Source organism: Elaeis guineensis, chromosome 5 (assembly GCF_000442705.2).
Source record: "Elaeis guineensis isolate ETL-2024a chromosome 5, EG11, whole genome shotgun sequence".
Lineage (NCBI taxonomy): Eukaryota > Viridiplantae > Streptophyta > Magnoliopsida > Arecales > Arecaceae > Elaeis > Elaeis guineensis.
Window position 1 is genome coordinate 723588 of NC_025997.2, and position 20306 is coordinate 743893.

Consider the following 20306-nt stretch of genomic DNA (forward strand, 5'->3'; position numbering starts at 1 on the left):
CAGGTGGTCCTCTATTTTGATAATTTTGTTGTTGCTGTTGATTTTCCCAGGAAAAATTTGGATGGTTCTTCCAGGTAGGCGTGTAGGTGTTTGAGTATGGATTGTTCTGTTGCCTTCCTTGGTTTGCCACATATTGCACTTGTTATTGTACTGGAGGCATGAATGAGCTGTCAATCAGGCAATCTCGAGTAGCATGTTGCCCAGTACACATCTCACAGGTCTGCACACAAGTATTGACAGCATTAATAGACAAATGATCTAATTTTTTGAAAAGAGTGTCTACCTTTGCATTGAGTGCAGTAATAGCGTCTATCTCATGAACCCCAGCAGGTCTCCTCGCCATGTTTCTCTCATTGGGCCATTGGTAATTGTTGTTGGCCATTTCCTCCAAAAGATCATAGGCCTCATCAAGCGACTTCCCCATCAATGAACCTCCAGTAGCAGCATCAATATTAATTCTGGTATGGTTGTTCAGCCCATTGTAGAAGGTTTGCACAACCAACCATTTAGGCAGCCCGTGGTGTGGACACCTCCTACGCAGATCCTTGAACCTTTTCCAGGATTCATATAAGGTCTCCATGTCAAATTGCATGAAGGTTTGGATGTCACTCCTCAACTTGGCAGTCTTAGTAGGTGGAAAGAATTTTGCCAAAAATTTTTGTGCTAAGTCATTCCAAGTGGTGATTGAGCTAGCAGGAAGAGACTGTAACCATGCTTTAGCCTTGTCTCTAAGTGAAAACGGGAACAATCTTAACCGAATTGCATCATCTAACACTCCATTATGCTTAAGGGTATCACATATCTCCAAGAAGTTTGCAATGTGCGCATTAGGGTCATCATTGGGCAATCCTCCAAACTGAACTGCTGTCTAGATCATTTGGATCAAAGCGGGCTTGATCTCAAAGTTGTTTGCTTGCACAGTGGTCTTGTGATGCTAGATGAAGCTCCATTCATGGTAGGCATGGCATAATCCCGCAGTGCCCTGGGGTTTGCCTCTCTAGCAACCTCATTATTTCTACTAGGATTACTTCTCTCCTTGGATCTTCAGCCATTTCTGGATCTACTTTTGCCTCAGATTTCTTCCTTCTCTGACTGCTTTAATATTTTGTTTACAAGTGCGTTTAATTTCTTGACTTGAAATGGGTTTGATTCAATTCTCACAAGTCGACCCGATTCTCTTTTCCAAGTTGTAATTTTGAAAGATTATTATCTTTTTTTTTTTTTTTAAGAAGAGAGAAGAGGAAAGAGAGAGAAAAGAGTTCTAGAGATGAGTCCTAAGGAGTCTTAAATCTAGAGATGAAAGAGAAGAGTGTTTTAATTATGGTTTAAATTTTAATGGCAAACAAGTTAGCACAAAATGGACTTTCTATCCTAGGGTTAACCTAGATCTAGACAGCTCCTAACTGTTCCAAGATCGCCTTCAAGCACTCCAAGCCCAAAACTGACTAACTATCTCGGCCAGGTAAGTGTAAGATGTGGGAGGTCCCCTGCTTGTTGCTTTCCTTAGACACCAACTGAGTTGGCCAGGTCAGACAATGGAACCAATTGAAAACCACCTTCTTAAACCACTTGCCTTAGACACCGAGCAATTAATCAATTCGAACCCGGTCTAACTTTAGGGCTTTCTTGTCCTATTGAGCTCGAATATCCTAGGGCCAACGTTTAATTGATTTTAGATTAAGGTCTAGGTTATGCAGGATGAAGGATGTGATTTTTGGGCTAAGGAAGGGTGATCAAATCCCCACCTTATCTGATTAATGGGTTAAGTGCCCTTAAAGTTAATTATGGAGATGCAATGCAAAGAAACAAGATGTCCAATCAAGTTTGATTTTTTTTTTTATATATTTTTGGTTATACTATATTAGTTAAGCGTTATGAAATATCAGTGATTTTTTTTTTAAATATCTAAGAAATAAAATATCTAGATTACTAGTAAAATCAACTATTCTTGATATTAAAGCACCATTCCCCGGCAACGGCGCCAAAAACTTGATAGCCTATTTCGCAAGTGCACGAAATCGCTCAAGTAATATAATGATAAATAAGAGATCGTTCCCACGAGGACTGAGTTTAATTACAAAAATGAACGCTAATTTTACTAATATCTAAACGATCGAAACTGAATGATAATGGAAAATAAAATTAACTCTAAAGAACTCAATGAAAGCTGAATCAAAATTCGATTGATAAAGCACTAGGGTATATCTGATTTCACTTGGACCAATTATCAATTCCAGCTATTTCGATTAATAATCCAAATTTAATTATTAATGCAAGGATAAATAATCCTAAATTATTTAATAATCTCTCCGAGTCTTATTAAATATACTAATTAAAACCTATAATCTATCTTCCAATAGTAAAATAGATTTCAATTAGTTCAATAAGCACAGTGATTATTTCAAGATCCCACAGGTCAAATCTTCTGCTCCCGCTCCAATTATTATTCCTATGATGTTTGTTATTAACTCCAATTTATAATCTTCCTTCCCAGTACCAATTATAAATCAAATCAATCAAGTACCAAAGATAATAATACTTAAAAGCATTAAGTGCAAATAACAAACAATTGCATTAACAAAGAAAATTAATACAAGATTCTGGAATTGAAATTAAATCCAAGCTACATCAGGTACCCTAGCTAGAAATTTAGCTTTTCATCATATCAAAATCAAACTCAAGTTTACTTGAATAAAACTCCAAAATCATCCTAACAATGAGTTCTAGAAAATAAATCAAAGTAAACAAGAGAAAGAAAAAAACTCTGAAGGAATTGCAGAGCCGAATGAATCCTCTCTTCAAATCTTCCAGATACTCCAAACTCTCCTTGCTTGATTTCTAGCTTTCAAAGATGATTCTCCTCCCTTCTTGCTGGTGTTTTAGGATCCTTAAATAGGGCTAGGGCTAGGGTTAAGGTGGTATTTTTCTCATGATTTTATTCTATATATCATTCTTTTTATTTGTATAGAATCTCTCCTCCTTTGGATAGGCTTTAAGCAACCACCAGCCATCTACTCCTTATGCTGCCCAAATTTTTTGATTTTATTATGATTTCCATAGTAAAAGAAGGAAAGGAGGCATGGTTAATTAGAGGAGAAGAATTTCTTCCTTTCTGGGTCCACAAAATCTGCAAAAAAGTAAGGTTTTGGCTGCCCAAATCAAGTTTTTCAAGAATTGGTTCCAATTCTTTCTCAGTTTGCTCCTCATGCAGAATTAGTTTGGACTCTGATTTTCTTCCATTTAATTCTTTCCAAGATAGCTCTTTGCCACCCAAAATTAGTTGCCATATCAGATCTTTGTGCCAAGAAACACTAAGAAGAATCTGGGTGTATCGGGTATTTCTTGTTGTGTCCAACATTGTTACCAACTTCAACCTATTGTAGCCACTCATCTGGAATCCAAATTCAATTCTGTAAATTATGTTCCTTTCTTGCTTCTCTCAAAATTCTGTAGGATCTAATCTTGCTCAATTTGGAGTCCTGTAGCTTACCTTTTAGGGGTCCTCACACCAAAATATCTAGAATTTAGATTGGTTGACTAGATGGGAGAGATTAACTGCTTGATTTATTTCTGCATCTCTAATTTCTTTTCTGGCTGATGATGCCAAAAAGGATAAGGTGTGGGGTCGATTGATATCTTGATTTGGTTATTCTGCTTTGAGGTGGACTCTGATTTTGATGCAAGACCTGATAACTCTGAATGACAAACCCTGCTGAATCGGACTCAACCAATTTCACTTAATTTGACCTTTAAAATATGGTTAAGCCCAATTATGTGTGACCTGGCTCAATTACCTGCAATTGACATAAAACATATCAGGTTCTTACATTTATTTAATTAATTATTATATCAATTTCATCAAAATCATTAAAACTAATAATAATAATTACTATAAAAATGCAATACATCAAATACCCCCAAACCTAAGTTTTTGGTTGTCCCCAAGCAAAAGAAAAGTCCAAATCAAAAATGGAGAATTTCAAAAAAATTAATGCTAAAAATTTTATTTAACATTAATATACTCAAAATCCATCTAGACACAAAGGAGTAATACCCAAATGCCATGGCTTAACCACCCCAACTCAAAATCGAAAAGCAAACCCACAAGCTAACTATTCCAAACTCATTCATACTCAAACAAAATTACGCACAATCAATAGCTACCCTGCTTCCTTTAGGTTTTAATAAAATAATTCGGTTCAAACATCCAATCCTGAATGCAAAATCCTATCAGCCGATCTCCACTAGTGCAAACAACGTACTCAAGAGATCAATAGGACTTTTTCGGATAAAAAAAAATGGAAAGCAAGCAACAAGAATGATGGTTATGGTCACATAAGTGAAAATAAATTAACCACAATAAATCAGAGCATACTCAATTACTTATGCTTTACATCCCTTCCTTTATTTGTTTTATTTTATACTTTTAGAACAGCCTATACACTTTGGCACTCTTCCTTAAGTCATCATTTGCCTTTTTACGCGAATACCGACATTGGTGATGAAGGCACCCGGTTACTCAGCAAGTCATATACTCAAAGTGCTTTGCATACTCATAATTCAAGTCACTGTTTGACGTAAAAGCAAACATGGGGCTCATGAATGCTCCTAGTTACTAGGCAACTTGAAATAGCGGAGTAGATTGTGCTTTTTTTTTTTTTTTTTTTTTTTTTTTTTTTTTTGAAGGGAAGGAAAACTAAAAATTCAGTATGCTCTAACCATTATAATCAATTTATTCTCAAAAAATATGAACAGTAGATATGAGATAGGATGAAAAGAAAATACAAGGGGTCAAAAAGGATATGCCAAAGGAATGCCTATATCATTTCTCCCAAGTAAATTGTCTACATTTTATTGCAACAAAGCTCACAAATAGGATTGGCGAAGCAAAGTAACTATCTCCTATACGAGATTTTATTTAAGTATTTACAAGTATAAAACAGTCAATCCCTGAATTTGACTTCCAAATTTAAAGCTAAGATAGCCAAACACTAACACAAAAGTAAAATTGTCCCCCTCTATATCCTTACAAGTGATCAATGAATCAACATTCCAATTTTTTTTTTTTTAAATTTTATTAAAAAAATAAAGATAAAGATGCAAACATAATGGCAATCCTATATTATTAACACGAAATGCTCATGCAAATGCACCCCGAAATCTGAATTTGACATTGTGCTCAATGACAAGATCATCATCACAATACATATTATAGCAAGGCATTCTTAAAGGTTAGGGGTACTCCCCTTTGTAGCGTGCCTATGTGCTTGTGTGAGTTTGCAACTCGTCCTCAGTCATTTCATATCTCTTGTCTTCTTCAATGTGCCTACAAAAAGTGAACAACGTCCATTCAAACCTTGAAAATATAGTGAGGATTAAAATTGACTCAATAAAAAAAAAAAAAATTTTGCTTGGGTTGCCTCCCAAGAAGCGCTAGTTTATAGTCGTTAGCTTGACTATCCCAATGCATTATGTCAGTGCTTGGTATACTGTCAACAACTTCATCGTACTACCACCGATCTCTTAGTTGGACTCAAGCCAACGACTTCAGAAGATCCAGGGGCATTGAGCCATTATAAGGAGAATATAATTCAGTGCCACATCTTTTAAATAATGGGCAGTTACTCTCGATGGTTACAATAAAATATGGTACATGAGTTAATTCTATTAATCATCCACTGCACAACGACGGCATCGTGGGCCATGATTCTTCATAGTAGATATCGGTAATAAAGATAACGTACATTTTCTCTTTTATAAAAAGGGATCATAGAGGATTCTTCGATAAGTTTTTTTAGTCTGAGAAAGTACTCTTTTGTTAAAATTCTCTCTCACTATTTTTAAAATATCGGCTAACTTAAGTATCGGAAGGTCCATCGTCAAAGAATCTCTGAAGATCGAACTTTTTTTTGTAGGTTGTAAGAGTATTCAATTATCCTCGTATCATCGTCGACCATCGAGTTCACATCTCAGATCATCATCGACCTCGCTACTCTTTTTCGATCTGGAGCCTTACGGCAACAAGAAATAATTATTTTTTGAGAGCTACAAATAAGGCCCGTTTGGAGCCTTACGGCACCAAGAATTATTTTTCTGAGAGCTACAAATAAAGCTTGTCATACCCCTTGTATAGAGCAAACAAAGGCTGTTTTGCATATAGTGTAATAGGAAATTACGGTGAAACGGAGGTCCTGCGCAGGCGTAGGGTCATTTTAGACATTTAATCGCGGATCCGTTAGGGGCGTCACTGTGGAGCGCTATGTCCCGCTCGCCGTATCCAACTGTCCCAAGAATTCGAAATTTGAAATCCCGGATGCTTTCGACCGTTGCTCTCCGAACCGTTTGAACTTCAGCGCCCTATCCAGCTGTTGGCAGCCATCCATTTCGAACAGAATTTAGGAAAAAAAATTAAAAAGCGGATACTAGCCGTTAGGGCTTCTCCTTATTTATATGCCATCCCATGCTCGCCCTCTCTCCTCATTTTCCCTTTGTTCTAGACCTTCCCCCTGCAATACAGCGTTCCCCATCTTCTCTCCTTGCTCGTACCTGTTTCTTTGCTCGAAAGGGGTGGGAGAAAATGCGCGAGATTCTTCACATCCAGGGAGGCCAATGTGGCAACCAGATCGGTGCTAAGTTCTGGGAGGTGGTCTGTGCGGAGCACGGCATCGACGCCACCGGAAGGTACGATGGCAACTCCGATCTCCAGCTCGAGAGGGTCAACGTCTACTACAATGAGGCAAGCTGCGGGCGGTTTGTCCCTCGAGCCGTGCTCATGGATCTGGAGCCTGGCACAATGGACAGCGTCCGGTCTGGGCTGTACGGCCAGATCTTCCGCCCCGACAACTTTGTCTTCGGGCAGTCTGGAGCGGGGAACAACTGGGCTAAGGGGCACTACACTGAGGGTGCCGAGCTGATTGATTCGGTGCTTGATGTGGTCCGCAAGGAAGCAGAGAACTGCGATTGCTTGCAGGGTATCATCTTTTCCCCTAGTCCTTGTCTGGAAAATATTTTTACGGTTCTTTTTTCCCTAATATGTCATCCTTCCCTTTCTCCTGTCGCCTTTTTCTCCTCCTGTTTGGAATCACTGCATCGGTCTTGATGCATATATATGTATTTTTTCCTTTTCGGTTGATGTTCGCGTTGCAGTCACTTCATCATAAAATACCTGGATCATGCAACCTGTCGTATCTAAAGCAGTTTTGGAAGCTTTTTTTTTTTTGGTGAATTTTTTGCGAATGGAAATTTTCACTGTTTGGCAGCTTTAATTATACCGTTCTTTATTCATTCGTGTAGATGATGTAACTCGGGAAGGAATTGTGCAGGTTTCCAGGTTTGCCACTCCCTGGGAGGAGGAACCGGGTCAGGCATGGGGACACTCCTGATATCTAAGATCAGGGAGGAGTACCCGGATCGAATGATGATGACCTTCTCCGTCTTCCCCTCTCCCAAGGTCTCTGACACCGTCGTCGAGCCCTACAACGCCACCTTATCTGTGCATCAGTTGGTGGAGAACGCTGACGAGTGCATGGTCCTCGACAACGAAGCTCTCTACGACATATGCTTCAGAACTCTCAAGCTCACTACCCCCAGCTGTAAGCCACCCACACCTGCTTCAACAACTAGTAGCTAGCAACGTTCTTTTTTTTTTTTTTTTTTTTTAATTTAAAATTCCGGACTGATCTCGTGATCTTAATTTCTTTGGAGCAGTTGGAGACTTGAACCATCTTATCTCTGCAACCATGTCGGGAGTAACGTGCTGCCTGAGGTTCCCCGGTCAGCTCAACTCCGATCTCCGGAAGCTGGCCGTGAACCTTATCCCCTTCCCACGGCTTCACTTCTTCATGGTGGGTTTTGCTCCGCTGACCTCCCGTGGGTCGCAGCAGTACCGTGCTCTCACGGTCCCAGAGCTGACCCAGCAGATGTGGGATGCCAAGAACATGATGTGTGCCGCCGACCCACGCCATGGGAGGTACCTTACGGCATCAGCCATGTTCCGCGGTAAGATGAGCACCAAGGAAGTGGATGAGCAGATGATCAACGTGCAGAACAAGAACTCCTCCTACTTTGTGGAGTGGATCCCCAACAATGTCAAGTCCACCGTGTGCGACATTCCACCGACCGGTTTGAAGATGGCATCCACCTTCATCGGGAATTCCACCTCCATTCAAGAGATGTTCCGAAGGGTGAGCGAGCAATTCACCGCCATGTTCAGGAGGAAGGCCTTCTTGCACTGGTATACAGGGGAAGGGATGGACGAGATGGAGTTCACGGAGGCTGAGAGCAATATGAATGATCTGGTTTCCGAGTACCAACAGTACCAAGATGCAACTGCTGACGAGGAGGAATACTATGAGGAGGAGGAAGAAGAAGAAGAAGGTCAGGAGATGTGATCGGAGCCAAACGGAACAGCGGATTGCAACTTCCAGTTGCCGGTTTACACCCAGACCGAAGGGCAACTGACCGTCTTCTCTGTCCTTGTATGGATTTTTACAATTGGGCTTCATTCACTACCGTTATTTAACCGATGTTGAAAATATATTTTGATTTTGAGATATGAATATTATTAATTTCTTTGGCACCATTTTATGAAGGGTATATTTATTCATGGAACATTTAATTTTCTAGGGGATCTGGATTCCTTCCCTCCTTGATCGAGCTTCTTCATTTTTTTTTTTTTTGGTGTATAAGACTAACCTGCAGTCCAAGTCCCAAGGCCTTGTTTTGGGATGCTCATACCCGAGGTACCGCCATTGGGAAACTCTTGTTCGTACAAACGCAGATCTGTAGGGACACTGGAGGCCCCTTGATCAAGGTTCTGGGTCTGGCCCATGATGTGTGGAGACACCAATGCTGTAGGTCCCTGATGTGATCCCGCAATGAGAAGAATACAGTTTTCTCATGGTGGTGCGGTCCTCGTAGCTTCACCATTTCTTGCAGAGAAAACTACCATATGAACATTTTGCCAACAAAGTAATGAATGCCATACGCTGGCAACTCAATTCAAGTTGCCAACATTGTTTGGGACAAAAATCTGAATCAATCATTGAGAACCACTGGCTTCTGCGCGATAAGTAATTATGACCAAACAACTCTCCGTCCATCTCAAAAATATGAAGGATTATCCAGTTGCCTAAACCTAGCCCTTTCTTTGTTTTCTTCTTCTTTTTCTTTTTGATGAAATGGGAGGCTTGAAGGCCACTCAGGAAGATTTATTGTAAGAAGTTGCCCAAGCCTGGTTTGCCCATCACCAAATTCTAGCTGCCAATATTAGTGGCATCTGCAATGTAAGTTCCATCCATGAACCAAGTTGTTCTTCTATGAAAGTATAGCCAAAAGCTGAGGGGGGAGCCTAGCCCTTCTCAAGACCACAAAATCAAGCCAGTTTAAGAAAAGTACAAACCACATCGCTCAGCATCAATTTCAAGCAATTTTCTGCAAGGAAATTGTTATGCGATCATAGGATCATAGGGTCATAAATATTTATATATGAGCAAGTCGCAGAATATCTGAACTATGAAGTGAAGCATAACAAGTATTTCTCTTCCCAGCTCAAGTCTATATTAAGGCCAATCATTCAACAAATAAAGATGCATATATTATGGCATGTAACTAATAACCAGGCCACTAGTTATACGATAGCGAAAGTAATACCTTGTTTTTAAATTACTTAAGATTCCAATTGTTTTTAACTTTGCTCCCATGTATCTAAGTGGTACTTCCTGTAGAGTCATTGATAAAAATACACACGTTGGGAGCTCAAAAGAAAGGTCCCATAACTGCTATGCAGTTTCTGCAACAATTTGATCAACCTCCAAATCCACAAAGGTCTCTTTGCCAAACAGCATGAATCCAACAGTGGCCTGCAGGAAGAAAATACTTCACCAGTTACATATGTTCAAGATAACAGCCCAAAATTACAGTCACCCTTAAAATGGCCATCATGTCCTAGATCAACTGATTATCTTATTATTCAAGTCACTAAGTTATTATAATATATAAAAAATTCTGGGGTCAAGATAACATCCGCAAATCATTCAGCGGTACCTTTCTGCTTTTATGGTCCAGCTCTTTCAGACAACCTGTGAATTCTTTAAAAGGCCCAGAAAGAACACGAACACCTACACCTGGGGCAAGATGCTTGGAATTCTCCCCATTTAACAGGTTAGCTGTAGAATGGTCTTTCTTTAAGCACTTTCTATCATCTGCTATAGATTTCAGACTGTTTCCAGAATCTAAGTATGAGTTGAGATTCTGTATGCATTCTTCTTCTTCAAATGCTTGGTCAGATTTCTTTTGTTCTTCTTTAGCTTGTTGAAAGATTGCTTCCATCTCATGAAGTGGAACAGGTTTTGGCTTGTTAATCTGTCGTTTGCTGTGGAGATGGAAAAAAGAGTAACCCAAAAGAAAGATGGCACATTCAGAGTACTGAACATATGAATTCAGATGGCTGGCACATCCCATCACTTTGAACTTTTCATAACAACCCAAAGGAAATATATTAGAAAACTGGAGTAGGATCCATCTATATTAAGAAACTGGAAGTTATGAGCCAGTTTATGTCCATCCCTAGTTAACCAGTTTGATTTAGAATTCGGCAGCAATATGGTAAAAACTCACAACAGGTTCTTGCGTGCCATGTTTGTCAGACTTCAAACCTTGACATAAGGACAATAGCAGATTGATGCCCTTAAAAGTGTAGATGACTAAATTCTTAGATACTTGTGATGCTCTTTTTTGTAAAGCAGAAACCATCTTTTAAAGCATTATTGAGCTTGTAGATTATGAACCAGAAATGACAGATGAGTGAGCAGTAATAAATATTCACAGCCCTCTAGGTTTTTTCTTGTGAAGTTAAAGTGACATTTGGTAAAAATAAGTGAATTGGAGCTAAACCAAATGGTTAAAAAAGCAAAGATTTGAGCTGATATAAGAGATCAGGTAATTTACGAACAAAATAGAAGAGCCTAGATGTTCTTAACTATGGATAAGTAGTGGTCTCATATATAGTTGGGCATCATTCAAGAACAGGATATAGAGGGATTTATCACCCCCATCGTAAAACCAAACAAATAATAAACAATTGGTATGTAACATTATAGCAATATTCTTATGCAAAGGACACAACAATCTCAGCAAAGCCTCATTGAAAACCAGCATTCTGTTCATCAACTACAGAAGCAACAAGCATTATGGATCAGGTCAAATTGTACTAACACAACAACTATTAGTAGTTTAGCACAATTAGAGAGAGAAGGTACTTCAAGTCTCTTGTCACCTGATCTCGTATTCAAAAAAAAAAAGAAAAAGTAAAAATAAACATGCCAATTCATGCAAACTAGAGGACAAACATCAGAGCCACATATAAATTAAGTCTTAAGATGTATTTTTTTATTTCCTCTTGGATACAAATGATGGCTAATCACAAGACTGGGTTGGGAGTGGTTTGATAATGGGCCAAGAAGGAGAATGTTGCAACAGATGATTAAATCAAGGCAGTTCCATGTTCTTTGTGGAGGCAAAATGCAAGTGAATAGTAAAAAATGTAGGTTACAGTAGATGAACCTAATAACTAATAGTGACTTGAAAACCTTGAATATCTATCGAATCACATGCATATGCATCTGCAAGCATAAAAAAGCTCAGAAAGAATTGTATTTGATAATGGAGTACCATTGTGGAGTAAAAGAAAAAAGAACTAATCTTATTTGTCTATCACTTCAATTGAAAAATAATTAAGCAAACAATTCAGATAACCGGTGGCAAAAGCCAACTTAAAAATGATGCAAACAGTCATTGATGGGCAGGATCGACATGTAAATATGTTGTAAGTATAAGAAAGCAAATAAGTCTTCTTGGCTTGTATTTGATGAATGTATTCTAGAATCATACTGCCTTTCTTATGGTACAGTGCCACTCGGCCAATAGCTACTACATGCAACCACCATTCCAAAAACCAGAATAAAACCTACTTTAACCTACAAATTTAAAAAATAAAAAAATAAAACAGAGTATGCTGAATGGTCAAAATGAATACTGTACTGGGTAAAAGAATATTAGGTAGGGATGGATGCCACATACGTATTTCCAACTTTGGATCCTACAAAGCCTCCAATGCCATCACATTCTCTAATAAAGTCATGAATCTCCTTGTTCAGTATACAATACAGGAAGACACAACCAGGAAAAAGGGGCTTTGACTTTTCAGAGTAAGAACCATTCTTTAATTTCCTTTTCTCCTTCACAGCTGGATAATAAACCTGGACAAAAATATACTTTCATGAGCATAATGTTCCCCCCTATGTATGTCAGAATGATGGGGATGAATCTAAGACCACTCTGTTATGTACTACACTTGTGTTACCAACAAACAAGTATTAACCATCCTACAACAAGTCTACATCATTGAAAATTGCAAGCGATACTTGCAAAGCATAATATTTTGAAACAAGCATCATGTAAAAATATTTGTAAAACTTAGAGGACCAAAAACATAATTTATGATATATGGGTGATGATGTGATATATGAGTGATCATGTAGCACTCAGCGACTAGATACTTTTGGATAGAAAATTCCACAACACATGCCACATCATTACCGAGATGCCACATCATTATCTATTGCCGTATCATCACCCATATATCATGTCATCATCAATCAGCCATATAATCATCTATCTAAACAGTTTCTACTATGTAATCAGCCATGTAATCACTGGTTAATGCCAATAGGAATTTTTGGTGAGAGAACGTAACCAGAATTGGGGGGGAAGGATGATATTAAAATAGTTGCAAAAATAGGAACCAAATTTGAGCTTTTTAAAGTTTAGGAATTTATTAAAAAAACCACCCAAACTTGAAGGGCCAAAAGCATAATTACCCTTTTCTCAAAACTTCTGAAGATTCATCTTGATTAATTAGTTAACAGTTTCCTGCAGGTATAAGAAGCAATGAAGATCAGCAATTTCTTGATCACGTTAGAATGTTGCAGAACGGGTGGAACTTGCAGTTTTTGTACTATTTCTTGGTCATGTTAGTAAGTTACTAATCAATTGAGTTAGAGAAAATTACCACAACTACAAATTTCCAACAGACTGAGCATAACAACATCAAGACCAATCCAAATGAAGCGGGTGTCAATGCTCCTAGAGAGTATTTGGTTGGGAAGAATGGGGTTCTATAATCGGAATCGGAATGAGTGACTCTCATTCCAACTGTTTGGTTGGGAGGAGTCCCATTCCGATTTCGATTTCGGGGTGGAATGAAAATGGGTCAATCTATATAGAACTCAATCCCTACTCTCCTCTATGGATTCAATTTTTCATTCCAATTCTGATTCCGATTCCGATTCCGATCACGAACCAAACGCTTCGGAGGATTTGGCCATTCCAATTCCGATTCCAAGCCATTCTCATTTCCATTTTGATTCCGGTTACGAACCAAACGCTCCCCTAGTGTAATTGTTTTGGAAATGTTTTTAGGCATGATGAGGTTCTAAGTGCAGCAGATATAATTATATGTTACAAAGACACCATCGAATATAAGGATACAATGGAAATACAATTCAAAGCTTTATAATATATTTTTTTTTCGAAAATAAAAGGGACCCAGATGACCATGGTGGATCCTTGTTTGTTGATAAAGTGTTAAAAATTCTGCCAATAGCTAGACACATAGCCATTTTGCATTCCATCGTTTTTAATTTAGAAAAAAATAATTACCGTAAAAATTTAGATGAGCCACGAGTGATACTTATACTGAATTTGGATGAATTTCTTCTCTCTTTTTTGAAAGAGGAAGAGAGAGAGAGAGAGAGAGAGAGGGTGCTACCTATCTTAAGCTAATTATTTTTCTATTATAAAGATACCTTGAACTCAAGATCCGGAAAATTGCTGGCGAGGGAGCGAACAAGGCGGTCGACGGCCTCCTGACCAAGACTGATGACCCGGGAGACGCGAAGGACCCACCACTGAGGGCCGAGCCGGGCGAGGTTGTCGAGGTTGAGCTCCTCCATCCAGGAGCCCCGCCTCTTCTTGGGCTTTTTGAGGAGCCTCTCCTCCACCTCCTCCCTCCAGTTGCCGCTCCCGGCCTTGATCTCCCTCCGTTCCTTCCTCAGCTGCCTCCTCTCCCGAGCCGTCAGCTCACCACCGCCATCGCCCCCGCCAGCCGAGATCTCGGTGGGCGCCAACGCTCTCAAGGAGTACCGGTTGGTACCGCGGAGCGAGAGGGGGAGGCGAGGACACGAGGGCAGAGGGCGCCATTGGAGCACGAAGAGGCCTTGCTTCATATCCTCGACCGATCCCAGCTCCGATCCGACCGCTACCGCCTGCATTTCCTTTAGCGCTTCCTCGCAATCTTGGTTTCGATCTTGACCGTCCAAGTAGTTGCAACCCCTATTTGATAGGATCCCATGGATCCGATCAACTCGAGGAGATAGGACTCAAAACCTGATTAACAGGTACCATTGGATTCTCTGCTTGATGAGTGACGTGTCTGACCTGTAATTTTCATGGCAACGGAGGGGATATTCTCCAATTAACCATCGTGTCAAATTTTTTTTTTAAAAAAAAATATTGGCCTATAAAAGATATTTAATTTGCAAATGAAAATTAAAATCGAAATAAAAATTAAAATCTAAATAAATTAGAATAGAAATCGAAATGACCAGTTTCCTCAAAATATTTGGTTCATGTTCGAAATTGGAATGAATAATTTTCATTATTATTACGTGATTCATTTAAAGGTAGAAATCGAAATCAGCTCAAATTTTTATTTTTATTTTTAAATTTAAAATTTTTAAAAATTAATTATTTTTAAATATTTTTAATATTTTTATCTCATTTAATATTAAAAAATATATATCAAAAAATTTAAAATTAAATATAATTTATTAATTTAAAAAATTTTGAAATTAAATATAATTTATTAATTTAGACAATCTAACTAGGAGATCCGCGATGGTTCTCTCCTATATGATTCTAAAATTTTCAATAATGAGTATCAAAAATATTTTTTTAAAAAAAATTATATATAATTTAAAACAATCAGGCTCATCTGATAAGTATAAAGCAGTGGCACGCAAAATAAAAGATTCAGCGTGCAGATGCTTCAGCTTGCGATATAGCTGGAGAAGCTTATCTAGTATAGATGGAACCCAATATAAAAGGACTCCTCTGTCAGAGGTGAAGGAAACAAACATTCCTGTGGCAATAATTGCAAAGGCTTGTGCATATATGTCAGTAAGCAGTAAGGCAAAATCATTAATATCATTTTGCCCTGTGTTGAGGCAATATAATCCATTAGGATGAAGAGTATCTGCAGCTATATATTTTCTCTTGAAAGTATGGGTAAAAGAGACATTGTAGAGAGTTGCGATTGAAAGAAATAATGTGAGCGAGAGCCAGGACCTGCTAGTAACTGAAAACTTCATCCATAGAGAAGTAATTGTTAACCTGCAATGGAAAAGCATAAACGATAACAAGGAAAATAATGGCAGCAGGAGGCTTGTGTGATACACATGAGAACTGCAAAAACTGTGAGTACGCCAAAACTGCATGCTATATAACCAGACTTGATATAGAGCGATAGATGTCCTTGTTGTATGTTTGCTGAAAATGATGATATGCTGAAACCATTTGGCCTATCTATATATATATACTTTGAGGTATTCTTAAACTATTAAGCCTATTTATAGCATCTCGAAGCACACGAGCATCATATGCAGAACCTTCCCAACTGGACAGCACATATATAAATTGCATATCAGACGAACAAACGCCTAAGACATTAGTTGCGATATCACTTTTCTTTGTTCAATTCCTTGCTTTGTCCTCAGTAGGAACGAACGCTCTAATGAAGGTACCATCTAATGCTCCGAATTAATTCTAAAACACCAAAAAATAAATAAATATCTAAGTAATAAGAAAATAGAATGAGGTGTACTATCATATACCTTGAAACATCTCCATGTATCATCTATGCAATTCTCTGTAATAAGCTCAGGGATTTTGAACAACTCTCTATGTAATTTTAATGTAGCTTTAAGACACAAGTAAAACTATCGACTCACAGTTTTTCTGTTTCTATTAAAATAATTTTTAATTATCCTACTTTTCTGATGGTGGGCCACTGTGTAAAGAAACATGGCAACAATTTTCTGTAAGGATATGTTTCGAGAAGCTCTTAATCCTCCAATATCTCTAAGCATCTCACAAAGTATACCAAATATTCTTCTATCCATTCGGAGTTGACACACGTATTCTATCAATAATAAGCTTATCTAAATTTTTAAATCTCAATAATTTTCTATTTTTTTTCTTTTTGCTGTACCACAAACATTATCACAAACATCATACACATAATGCTAATATAACGCATTCTTCTCCTTCTCAAATCCATAGGGTGACGAGCCATTTTTTGTGTATATAGTCATCTACAATATTATCTTTTAGCAAAAACATGGACAACCAATAGCATAACATTGATAAATAAGAGCCCAAAGCTTTATTATATAGTAAAAAAACACCTGGTTACAAGATATAGATACAAGTAATGAAAGTAATATGTGTACATTAGAAGGAATAAAGAAGTAGAAAAGCAAATTAGTATAGCATAAGATAGAAGGAATAACATAATCATGATGGCATAGCAATGAACAAGAATATTCCGACGAATGATCCAAACTTAGAAAAAGCAATAACATCAAATGGACGCATCGATTCTTGGGTGGGTCTTAAATGTGCTGATAAGTAAGTTTCTAACGAAGTCTGTGTTGAGATATTTTGAGCTAAGGCTGTGTCCTATTAACCTCTCCTAGAAAACCTTACTTTTACAATAAGAATGATAGGATTTCTGAAAAAAAAAAAAAAAAAAGAAACGAAAATGATTCATCCAAATCCAGCTCTTACTTGAATTCTTCCACCATCATAATAGCTATTATTAGTTGTTAAAAAATTATCTGACAATAATGAAATAGCTATAGCATAATTTCAATATATATCCACATCTGACTAAGAGGAGCTTGCCTTGAACTATTTCTATTTACAGGTCAAGATCCTTTGATATTTTCAGAGTTAAATTATCTTTTTTTTTAACAAAAAAAAATTTAGAACTAGGATCGGAAGACAGGACTGCAACCCAAGTCATTGTATCAAATCTATGATGATTTTACCAACTGCACTAGTTGGCAACCCCCAATTATATTCTTATATTGAATTAGCTGAATTACCTTTCCATACCTTATTTTAATTGGACTTCTAAATCCTTGCTATCAAAAGAAAAGGAGAAAAGGTTTTTTAAACAATCTGTTTCCCCTTTTGGAATGCCACAAACTACCACACTACTAAGTCTAAAAGCAGATCTATATATATCAAATTTCCATTTCCGACATACCTCTCACCAGAAACACACAAACCTAAGAAGATAATCTTTCCCTGCATGCGTTGGCCTCACCATTTTCTGAAAAAATATCATTTCTTTTATAACCCTTTTTCACAGAATTAGAACCATCAATTTATTATGAGCAAGATTATATCACCAGGACAGCAACCAGATTTTTAACATCAAATGTTGAATACATCAACAAAATATAGAATGCAACAAGGCAAATCTACATATATGTATATATCAAGGGAATAACCAATTTAAAGGTTCTTAAATATCACGACTATTTTTTGGGCTACTAGCAAATTAGCACATTCAAAACACATTGAATGAATGGATTAAAAATAAAAAAAATGAAAACATATATATAGTTAGATCTATGTAAACATCTCTAGCTGAGGTAAAGAATAAATAATTCTCTGATAAAGTTAAGTAGGCATTTCGTCAAACACCTTTCTTATCCATTTAGATATATAAAGACATCGAGATAGAAAGATCGAGAGAGAGAGAGAGAGAGAGAGAGAGAGAGAGAGAGAGAGAGAGAGAATTACTGGTGATCTGAGTTGACGTGAAGAAGATGAGAGTCAAGAGATGGGATGGAGGCAAGGAGGTCACAGGAGACGAATATGGGCAGGCCCTTACTTGTGGAGAACAGAAGAGGTGGGGGCTAGGGATGGGGCAGCTCGGGCACTAATACAGAGTGGGGGGACTGCATTTTGGTCACGGGAGCAAGGTCACCGGAGTAAGGGGATAGTAGCCGTGAGATCCACCAAAGGCTGGGGTTTCTCAACCTTTTTTTTTTTTAGTTTGAGGGAGTCCATCGGATTTTTGAGGGAGAAAATTTTTTTTGATAAAATAACTAAACATGAGGGGTATTTTAAAAAACTAATTTTAAATGCTGGAATGGATTTTGAATTCGTAAGAAGACTTCGGAATGAATTTTAGGAGGATTGGACCATTCCCATTCATCCTTGAAATGGAAATCGGATTTGAGACTTTCTCCAACCAAATAGCTAAATGAGAGCCATCTATTCTCATTCTCATTTCAGACCTTTATTCCTTCCAACCAAGCACCTTTGACAAAAGAGACGAGGCATAGATACACATGCACAGAATAAGGTAAAGACATAAAATAAAGAAGCTGACGTAGTAGTGTAAATAGCCTCTGCTGGCAACAGCACAAGTTGGAAATTATAGCTGGAGCATTTGGCATCATGGGGAACCAAGTGAAACCAATCTGAGCTTCATGTCTTTTTGAAGTGGAGAAACAATATGGAGAACAGCAAGCAACAGAGCATATTATGACTTTTTGATCCAGGCCTGCGGCACTGAGAATCTGTAGGGAAGATCCAAGGTTGTTATCCGAGGAACTGGTGAATTGATGATGATTGAATACCTGTTTCGTTAAAAGCCAATACAACAGTGAACCGAAGGGACAGCACTGAATGTAATGGAGATAACCTGGTGGCCAAGAACCGAACTCACAACAAAGAGGATAATGATATGAACATTGGACATGTTGCACAATCTGAGGACAGCAGTGAAGTAGCCTTGAATTAAGTAAGGTGTAGGACCATTGAGGCATCAAGGTATATGTAAGAAAATACTTCCAGAGTTCCATCCGTTGAACAGGTATGCAGTAGCCCAACAAAACAAATATATATAGAGAAGAACACAAGGGAAGGATAGCAGAAAACTTCGAAGAAAGGATGGCCTCTTGGGATTGAATTATAGAGCATGAGTTTGAGCCCTTAAACAGGTAGGAGTAGGTGTCTTCATGGGTGCTTTTATAGAGAATCAGACAACAGAACCATTTCAGAGTTGTCATTAATACAGTAGTAAGAATGACGACATCATAAAACTGCCAGCCAACAAGGTGGGTGTCTAATAAAAGGAAACTGATGGTAAGCACTGCCACCGACATCTTCCAACCGAACCATTTATATAAGGAAATAGGGGGTGTTGAGGTCAATCTCCGGCGAGATGGTTGGCAGCGATATGAGCTGTGGTGCCGGGATGTTGAACAGTAGAAAATCTGCAAAATAAAGTCTTCTTATCAAAAATTATTCGGCGGGAGACTTTTCAATGTCTAAATCAATCGAAGAAAGAGAACAGTAGAGAGTCCAAAATAAGAGCCAAAAATTTGTAATTAGCTACACTTATCTAGTCCCCGTTTGCTTACCGCTTTACATAGGGTGAAGAAGGTCGTTACCACGTAACTCTCATCCTTGAGTATTCGAGACGTAGAAATTATGATATTTACTGGATAGTTACCTGATTAACTACCATCAAGACCGATTAATGGGCACTTCGTGGGCGATTGTTATACCCCATGACTGCGAGTAATTAATACTCGTGCCGAATAACCATCGTTTGATCTTCAGATCTTCGGGATTAAGATAGTCAGCATAATGCCGAGTAAGTCGTCGGTCGAACACCGTCTAGATGCTGAGCATTGTCGGCCAGTCGTGGATTGAATGTCAAACTAAGTTGAACAAATGCCGATTTGAAAATATCCCACCATCTAAGTCAGCTCAATCCGTAATGTTATGTGTTTAGTCGGGAGGAAAACGAGGATGAAAAATAATCGCCACGCACTTAGTCGGAAGGGAGCTGAGAAAGAGAGATAGTCAACTAAGTGACAAAGATCTACCCCAACAAAGGGTATTAAGATTAGAGGTGTGCGTTCAATTTTTTCAGTTTAAATTGAACTGAAGTTTTGAAGAATCAAACTTCCAAACTTGCATTTAGTAGAAACAAAAATCGAATCGAAATAGCTTAAAACCAAACTGAAATAATTTCAGTTTGGTTCGATTCAGTAATTCGGTTTTGGGCTTCTTTATGCTGGACTTTTGGTTTTGATTGAGACTTATTAAATTTTTTAATAGTTTTATTATTTGGGCTGCAAAATTGTATTGGGCTTAAT

The 20306-nt window shown here is 38.0% G+C and overlaps 2 protein-coding genes across 2 annotated transcripts; one reads left to right on the top strand and one right to left on the bottom strand.

Moving 5' to 3' along the window:
- The first annotated feature begins 5984 nt into the window (after positions 1-5984).
- Positions 5985-8617, top strand: LOC105032591 (tubulin beta-2 chain). The gene is made up of 3 exons (XM_010907071.4): positions 5985-6971; positions 7323-7592; positions 7708-8617. Exons 1-3 carry the CDS (start codon positions 6461-6463, stop codon positions 8388-8390), a joined length of 1464 nt encoding a protein of 487 aa, XP_010905373.2. The 5' UTR covers positions 5985-6460; the 3' UTR covers positions 8391-8617.
- Positions 8618-9628: 1011 nt separating this feature from the next.
- On the bottom strand, positions 9629-14494 carry LOC105032592 (uncharacterized). Its single transcript, XM_010907073.4, has 4 exons — positions 13866-14494; positions 12079-12257; positions 10045-10372; positions 9629-9860 (listed from the first exon to the last, which is right to left on the bottom strand). The coding sequence occupies exons 1-4, from the start codon at positions 14328-14330 to the stop codon at positions 9780-9782; spliced, it is 1053 nt and encodes a 350-aa protein (XP_010905375.1). The 5' UTR covers positions 14331-14494; the 3' UTR covers positions 9629-9779.
- Positions 14495-20306: the final 5812 nt, after the last annotated feature.

Bases quoted from the DNA above. Each gene is read 5' to 3' on its own strand.
- LOC105032592 (XM_010907073.4), bottom strand. From the start codon at position 14,330: ATGCAGGCGGTAGCGGTCGGATCGGAGCTGGGATCGGTCGAGGATATG. The intron at 12,258-13,865 runs GTATCTTTATAA...ATTTTTGTCCAG, and splicing joins TTCCGGATCTTGAGTTCAAG to GTTTATTATCCAGCTGTGAA. The intron at 10,373-12,078 runs GTATGTGGCATC...CCATCTCCACAG, and splicing joins GGATCCAAAGTTGGAAATAC to CAAACGACAGATTAACAAGC.
- LOC105032591 (XM_010907071.4), top strand. From the start codon at position 6,461: ATGCTCGCCCTCTCTCCTCATTTTCCCTTTGTTCTAGACCTTCCCCCT. The intron at 6,972-7,322 runs GTATCATCTTTT...GGAATTGTGCAG, and splicing joins GAACTGCGATTGCTTGCAGG to GTTTCCAGGTTTGCCACTCC. The intron at 7,593-7,707 runs GTAAGCCACCCA...TCTTTGGAGCAG, and splicing joins CAAGCTCACTACCCCCAGCT to TTGGAGACTTGAACCATCTT.